General features: G+C 29.0%; 1 protein-coding gene across 1 annotated transcript; it reads left to right on the forward strand.

The window, feature by feature from the left end:
• Positions 1-4663: 4663 nt before the first annotated feature.
• LOC107016356 (protein STRICTOSIDINE SYNTHASE-LIKE 10-like) lies at positions 4664-7420 on the forward strand. The gene is made up of 3 exons (XM_015216845.2): positions 4664-5083; positions 5768-6031; positions 6794-7420. Exons 1-3 carry the CDS (start codon positions 4773-4775, stop codon positions 7362-7364), a joined length of 1146 nt encoding a protein of 381 aa, XP_015072331.1. The 5' UTR covers positions 4664-4772; the 3' UTR covers positions 7365-7420.
• The last annotated feature ends 1507 nt before the right edge of the window (positions 7421-8927 follow it).

Here is an 8927-nt window from a genome sequence, read left to right on the forward strand (position 1 = left end):
GTAATACATATTTATATTTGAATATCTTTAAAATAATCATATATGTATGTGATACATAATCAATATATATTTATTTTGTGAAGAATATATTTGAGATTAAGATATATTCTTAATATACAAAATAGGAATAGATATAAGAAAGAGTTCTGACCTTTACGTACTAACTTTTCCACCAATTACAATAAGCAAAGACTTATAGATAAAAGAAAGAATTCTAACCTTTACATGCTAACTTTTCCACCAATTAACAATAAGCAATCATATAGTACACTGTTGATGAAATCCACATTGATTATCAAAAATAAAAATTAGAGAATAATATCTTATTGATATATCCAATTATTATTAATATCAAAAATCATGAAATTTTTATCACATTATAAGATATATAGCACATGAATAAAATAGATTTAGCAATACCTTTAGTTGGCTCGTTGATAAAATTTTTTCAATAAATTTTTTTTAGTATTACGCCTTTACCTAATAAATAAAATTGCATCTACAACAAAATGAGTAATAATGCTATAAGATATCATTATAACCAAATTAATGTTTTACTTTAAAAATATGTAAATAACTTTAATAAATTTACAAAAAAAAATCAAATTCTACGAATTCACACAGCAATTATCTTAGTGAAAAAAATAACTAGAAATCATTAAATATATATATATATATATATATCCCCTCCTATTCATTTTTTTTTTAGAAGTGGATCTACACCAATATGGTTTTGTTTAACATGCCTTTCTTTCAAAAAGTAAATGCCAGAAAAAATAATCAAATGCAGTGAATGATAATTTAATATAATCCATATTTTATTTATTTTTTCCTGATCAAAAAAGGTGGTTTGTTTTTTTTTAATTTTGCTCCGTCTTTTTCTCTGCAGTTTGAACAATTAAATCTTGAGTTTGATCATTGTATTGTGTGTTTTTACTTTTTTATGGATGAAATATAACATCTCTTATACAACCGCTTCTTTATTTAAAATTTAAATATTTAAATATTTTATAAAATAAAGACTTTAAAAGGTAGATAATAATATTTGTTATTATTATTATTATTGTTGTTACTGTTTTTGTTGTTTTTATGTATTCTAATTAAAATTATTTATATGATTGTTATATATTAAATTATCGTAAAAATTGTTTTTTATTTAGAAAATAACTGAAATATTATTTTACTGTGTGAAAGTAGAGTAGTTAAAAGTTTTTTATTGCATTAATAACTTGAAATGTGCAGTTGTTTAGATCATTTCTATTTTTTTTTAAAAATAAAAAAGATAAACTTTTACAATTTATTTTTAAATTAAAAAATTTAGTGTTTTATATTTTTTGTTTCTCCTATTATATAAACGTTAATAAGGTTAGCACATTATAAATTCCGTTAAAATTAATAAAATTATTACTTTTTATTTTATTTATCTATTTCATCATAGAACAACATTAGCTTATATTCAATCAATATTTTATTTTTCTACTTTTGAGAAAAATTTATATTTTTTATAAAAAAATTTTATATATAAATCAAATATGATTTCAAAGAAGTATAAAAAAGAAGAAGATAAAAGTTGATAATGTAAGAACAGAATAGATATTATAAAGTTAATTAGGCAAGATGAGGGAGGATGACTATTTCTCAAAGTTAACATAAATAGTTTTCACACTATTCGTAAATCCACCTATTATTTAAGAAAAATGATTAATTTTATAAAGACGACAACGACAATATAAACAACGATATAAATTAAATAACCATACCCTACTCCTAAGCAAATTGAACTTGACTCCATTAATTAAAGTTTTTTAAAAAAAATAACCATCACGCTATATTAATGTATAAAAAGGTTCAAAGAGTTAAAGGATGTAATCACATCACTTACAATCCATCTAGGGAAAGTAGATTGCCAAACAACTTTGCGTACTAACAAAATAGAAAATTTTGCTAAATTATGTGCTACCAAATTCCAAGACCTTGGAATATGCATCACATTAACCACTTCAAAATACTTCATAAGGTTCCAAATATCTTCACAAGTAGTCTCTATCTCTCATGAGACTATAGTTCTTTGTAGTACCATATCCATCACATTTTTTGCGTCTAATAAGATTTGCACTTTTGTCCACTCCTTTTCTATAGCATTCTCCATCGCCATACGAAATACAATTGTTTCAATAGTGATGGCTTTCCCAACGTATTGAATTGGGGTGCCAAAGGCATGAAGCATATTACCATATCTATCCATAGCCGCCATGCCCAGCGGCGGAGCTACAGTTGCTCCAGGGTGTCCAATTGGACACCCTTCGTCGGAAAATTTCGTTATATATATATAGGCCAAATCTTACTTTATATTGATACATTAAGCATTTTGGACACCCTCAAAAATACTAATGAGCTGTAGCTCAATGGTGAAAGCGTGCTCAGTTTGTAGACAGTACCCAAGTTTGAATCTTAGCATCAACATTTTGTATATTTTAACCCCCATTCGTGATTTTAAAACGATTACTTAACTAGAAACGGAATAATGTTCCACGTATAAAGCACTAGCTTAGTGGCAATAGTGTGCAAAAGTGTTTCTGGCACTAAAGTTCAAGTCCCCATGGTTCTCTATTTCACAAATTTTCTGCCTACGCCACCCGGCCATGCCAATGCTTGCAGACTTATTTTCCTTACTCTAGGAGAAGATGGAGGGATCAAATTGCTTTCATACTCATGAAAAACAAAAAGAGCTTTGTTAACGATATCATTGGGATCAACAATTTCTCCAATCAGTTAAAGTTATTCATGTGCTAAAAATCAGGGTTGACAATTGGGTGGGTTGATCAAATTTTGATGGATTATTAAGATAACAATCGGGTTAAGATCCAATTCAACTCGTATTTGCTTAGATCAAAACTGATTGAATTAAAAAGAGCTTTGTTAACAATATCCTTGGGATCAACAATTTCTCCAATCAATCAAAGTTATTCATGTGCTAAAAATTAGGGTTGACACTTGGGTGGGTTGAATCAAATTTGGATGGATTATTAAGATAACAATCGGGTTAAGATCCAATCCAACTCGTATTTGCTTAGATCAAAATTGATTGAATTAAAAATGGATTAGATAATGAATTACTTTTTGGATCAAGATCCAACTCAACTCAGTACTACTTGATTATTTTATTTGCTCTTTTAAACCACTTTATTCTTTAGTACCTTATAAGATAAAAATTATTTTTGAGAATATACATTCTATTGTATATGAAACAATGTGAAAATGAAACGTAAATGTGATAGAAGAAAGTTACTACTTTGTTTCTCTTCTCTTTTCTTCATTATTTAGACCAATTTAAATATGAAAATATGCAGGAAGTATGATGGGAGTTGTCATGATGATATTTTTAATGATTTGAAGAAATTAATTGCATAGAGATATGTAGTAAGTCTTAAGCAGGATACTAAATAACATAATTGATCCACTCATATAAACTTAATCTACCTATATGAGCCGTAAATTTTTTTTTTGATAGGACTAGTCAAATTGAACTTTATTGTTGACTTTTGTCAAATTGATGTATGAAATTATAATCTTTATCGAACAAGTCCAATATTACAAACACACAATACAATGAACACAAACATGAATCATATAAATTAGAAAAAAATTGTTAGGAAAAGAAGTCAAATAATCAAAGTCAAACATTTCTCCTATAATTAATTGAGTCAGCTCTCTTATTTAAAACCTAAAATTTCTATTTCATCAATGTCATGGCATATTATTTAAATTACAAAGTCAAAAAAAATCTTTTTATTTCATAAACTTCATGCTCAAGAATCTCATAAAATGAAAATTTAGAGTAGTAAAATATGATTTGTTGAAATAGTAACCCTAAAATTAATTGGTACTTACGAAGTGACGTAATTTCTTCTTCTTTTTATTTCCCTCTTTCTGTCAAAATTGAAAAATAAGAAAGGGGTGAAGTTGACAAAACCTAAAGCATGGTTTGTATAAATAAAATAAAAAATGAATCAACTTCTTGACCACTTTTTACGTCTAGAAGTTGACTTTTATTTATTAGGTTATAAATTGATTTCAGAGGTCAGAGCTAATATTAGGAGTGATAGTTTGAAAATTTCCTTCATTTTTTTAATTATTGAACTGTCATTATTAGTACAAATACAAGATCTACGAAAAAATTACTGGATTCTTTGAGAATCCGCAAACCGCCACCCAACTCCGCACCTGAATGATTCAGTACCTTATTTATTGTGTTAGAAATTTAAAAAGAATACTACATTTCTATTTGTAACGAATTAATAAATAGAATAATATAGGAGAAAATATGTTATTTTCCTTAAACATTCTAAACTAAAAGGAAACTATAATTTTGGTAATTAACTGATTTAGATTCTAGAGTTAGACATAAAATAAATGTTCTAAAATATTTCTATGCTACAAGAAGAAATTAAATATCCTACCATCAATCTAAATCTATAAGGAATGTATGTTTTAACAAATTATGCTCTCTCTCTATATATATATATACACATTCTATGTATAGTATATACTAAATATATATACATATAAAGAGAGATACTTTTTGAAGTTGACTTTAATTTTTAGTAAATATATATATATAAACCATTCTTTGGTGTGACTTTTAAATGTGGTCCAAGCTAAGCCATCCAATCCACTACAAATTACAAATGTGGTACAAATTATAAAGTGGAGACACTTTAACATCCCTTCAATCACCATTACATTGTAAGAAGCAAAATACACATAAAATTATGAAGGCCTTAAAGTTCCTTATGTTTAGTGCGATAACACTCGCACTTGTCTCGTTAATTATTGCCTCCGACTCCGACTCTGACTCTAACTCTGAGAATGATGTGTTTGAACCAATTAGTATATCCGGATCCCAAGATGTCCTTTCAAAAGCAGAGATGATACCATTGAAATTAGATGCATTTGGAGCAGAAAGTGTTGTGTTTGATCCAAATGGTGAAGGGCCTTATACTGGAGTTGCTGATGGCCGTATTATTAAGTGGCTACAACATAATCAAACTTGGGTTGACTTTGCTGTCACCTCTTCACAAAGGTAATTAAATTTAATTATGTTTTCATTTTCTAGATCTAGTAATTGTGTGTATCTTTACATTGTTTTAAATGCACAATAATTATTCCTTCCTCATATATACAAACTAGGCGACATTTAATTCCCTACTTCACCACAAACACTTCAATGGAATTCATTAAAGTTTGAGACGTGTTCGACACTGTCCTTACTGATATTTCACCCGATAAGGTGTATCCTTCAGGATCCAACAAGCTTTTCTAATAAAGTAAACTTAGCACATGAATAGAATATTGAAAAGAGAAGGAAGATTTTATCTTTGTTCTTATCTTCTTACTACTTCTCTAGAAAGTCATTAAGTCTATTCAATCTTTTCTCAAAAGGGAAGTCACTAAGGCTATTCAATTGTATTATTTGTAACAATTGTTTATGTGAAGAAATATTTCTATTTAAAAATATAAAACTTGTTTTTCCAACACTTTATTCTTCATTCATTTTTACTCGTTCATGTTTGACTCGATTAATATTATTTCGATTGGTACTTAATAATATATAAGAGTAATGTAGTAATTAACAACAAGGTGGATGTAGGGATTAATAAATAACACAAAGTTAAATAGTGAAACCAACTTTCACTATATTAGATATAACAACTACTCGATCTCCTATCGTTTTTAGTTATCATATTGTGCTTTGATTGTGTTGAAGGGACAATTGTACCCGGGCTTCTGCACCAGAAATGGAGCATGTATGTGGAAGGCCATTGGGCTTACGATTTGATCACCAAACTGGGGACCTTTACATTGCTGATGCATACTTAGGCCTCCAAGTTGTTGGCCCAAATGGAGGATTGGCTACTCCATTAGTTCAACATTTTGAAGACCAGTCACTTCTCTTCACAAATGACTTGGATATTGATGATCATGACCATGTAATTTACTTCACGGATTCAAGCACAATCTATCAACGCAGGTAAGTAATTAATCAACGAGAGAAGTACTTAATACACCTTTAAACTCGATATGAATTATAAGTTTCATTCTCAAACTATTGATAGCCTTAAAAGCACTATTTTACCTGACTAACTGAACATCAAGGCATAATACATAAATATGTCATTTTTAACTTGGCTTCAGCTGACATTTATGCATGCCCTCCAACTTTGGTTGTATACAAGTAGACAACCAATCATGTACAAAAGTTGAACAAGTAAACTTATACGTCCTACATGGTGTCCTATGTGACAATTCGCATCCTACATAGCATCCTACAAGCATGTAATATTTCACGTAGGTTATGTGTATCTACTTGTTCAATTTTATACAAGTTTGAGTGTCGTGCACACTCAATGTTGGAGATGTAAGCTGAAGCTAAGTTATATGACATATTTATATATTATGCCCTAAACTTAAATAAACCCCGATCTTATAACATGAGTAAAACACACCTCTAACTTCTCGCCAAGTTTAGGGGCGTTTCAATACTTCCCTCGGTTTTTTATTAAGAGTCTCATACTCCTACTAGAGTTTGAGGCTACTTTAATTTCTATGTAATGTGACAGATCGGAGGGTGCATGTATCTAAGTTTAATTAATAAAGTAGAGAAGTGTTGTTAAGGCTGTCAATAATTCCAGAACGAAACTAATAATTTGCATCAAGTTTAGAGTGCTTTCAATACATATATACACACAAGAAGGTAACTAACTTTACCAAGTAATCAAATATACATATGTAGGCAATTTGTTAATGCTACTGCAAGTGGAGACAAGACAGGCAGACTGATGAAATATGATAAATCAACTAAACAAGTAACGATACTACTACAAGGCCTTTCTTTTGCAAATGGTGTAGCCTTAAGCAAAGACAGGACATTTGTCCTAGTATCCGAAACTTCAGCATGTAGAATAACAAGGTATTGGCTTAAAGGTCCCAATGTAGGAACACATGACACATTTGCTCAACTTCCCGGATTTCCAGACAACGCTAGAATGAATTCAAGAGGGGAATTTTGGGTCGCGTTGCATGCAAAAGCATCACCACTTGCTCGACTCATAACATCCAATTCGTGGCTAGGCAAGGCGTTGTTGAGGAAATTCAATTTCCAGCAAATGCACAACTTGTTGGTTGGAGGGAAGCCACATGCTACCGCGATTAAGTTGAGTGAGGACGGAGGAATTTTGGAGGTTTTAGAAGATGTTGAAGGGAAGAGGTTGAGGTTTATTAGTGAAGTTCATGAGGAGGAGAATGGAAAGTTGTGGATTGGTTCTATTTTGATGTCTTCTTTGGGAGTTTATCAATTGTTATAAGGAAAATTATCACTATTTTATTAACATAGTAAATTATCAATCCTCCTTATTCAATATTTGTACTAGTCTAATCAATTATGTATTTGTTATTCCAATTCAATTTGCTATACTTTGGTTAGGTAGTTTTATAAGGATTCGTTTGGTGTAAAATAATTGTGGTATAAAATTGAATATATTATTCTGTTTATTACACCTAACATAATATGAAACAACAATACATGGATTATATTCAAAAGACAATTTTTTGGTTAAACTTTTAGCTAGTACAAAGAATTATTAGATAGTGAAGCTATCATTTAAGTGTTTTTTTTTTAGTTTTTAAAATCAAAATAGAGTGAATGTATGGAATCACGATCAGAAAAAAATGAATCTAAGTGATTGATTGTTCAAGTGGTAAGAATCGTCCATCAATAATAGTTCATTAACATTCATTGATTAAGTTAGATTACGATCCTGTTTGAATTGACTTACAAAATAGTTTAAAAAATAAAAAATCAAACTGAAATTACTTTTAAGTCAAAAAATAAGAAGTAAGAAGAGACTGTTTGGTTTTTAATTTTTAAAAGTTACTTTTTATTCATTTTAAGTTATTTTTAACTTTGTCAGACACTTTCTAACTTATTTTAAGTTAATTTTTATATTTATCAAACACTTTCAAAATTACAAAAAATTGACTTAAAAATAGATTTGATCAACTTCTAAACCAATTCAAACACCCACCGAATATTCCCAAGTACAATATACTTTTTTTTTGTCCAATTATATTTTCTTTGCTAGGAGAGTAATTTTGTCCAATTAATCTTTACAAATTTAATGAAGGCTATTTTTATTAAATTTTGTTTATTGGTCCTAAAATTCAAAAACAACCCCCCTTCATATACTATAAGAAAATAATTTTTAGCGACATTAAATATTGACACTAATAAAGAGTGTTAAAGTCTTTACCGGCATTCGTTAAGTGGCATTAGAACCAACATCGCTAAAGGCTTTAGGGACATATACAAAGATTGACAATTGCCGCTAAAAATACATATTTAGCGGCAATTAAGAATTAAATGCCGCTAATGATCATTTTTATTATAGTGATAGTTATTTTGAATTTCTACGTGATGTTAATTTGATTTTTTGATCGATTGACATATTTCAAAAGTGCAAGTGAGATTATCAACTTAAAGGAAAAACTCTTTTAAATTATTTGACTTCTATGATTTGTCTAACTTTATATTTGTAAAGTATGTTTATATTATATATAGATGTTATAATTGTGGTAGTTGTTAAAGTAATTTTACACGATTTTTATCTTGGTTCCTTCCATATTCTGTTAAACGTTAGATATTATGGAAGCAGAACAACTAGGAATTATCTAGTATAGAAAAACTACGGATATTAAAAATAACAATATTTAGAATACTCTCTCTTGGGGAATGTGCCAAAATCTTCTCTCTTCTTTTTTCCACACTTTCTCTCATCGGCGTGAAAGTTTTCAAAAATGACTCTTCTTCTTAACAATCATTGCAAAAACTCTTTTTTTTCGTCGTAGGATAAGTCTTTTGAGTTATTTAG

The sequence above is a fragment of the Solanum pennellii genome, chromosome 4 (genome assembly GCF_001406875.1).
Source record: "Solanum pennellii chromosome 4, SPENNV200".
Lineage (NCBI taxonomy): Eukaryota > Viridiplantae > Streptophyta > Magnoliopsida > Solanales > Solanaceae > Solanum > Solanum pennellii.

Bases quoted from the DNA above. Each gene is read 5' to 3' on its own strand.
- LOC107016356 (XM_015216845.2), top strand. From the start codon at position 4,773: ATGAAGGCCTTAAAGTTCCTTATGTTTAGTGCGATAACACTCGCACTT. The intron at 5,084-5,767 runs GTAATTAAATTT...ATTGTGTTGAAG, and splicing joins GCTGTCACCTCTTCACAAAG to GGACAATTGTACCCGGGCTT. The intron at 6,032-6,793 runs GTAAGTAATTAA...ATACATATGTAG, and splicing joins AGCACAATCTATCAACGCAG to GCAATTTGTTAATGCTACTG.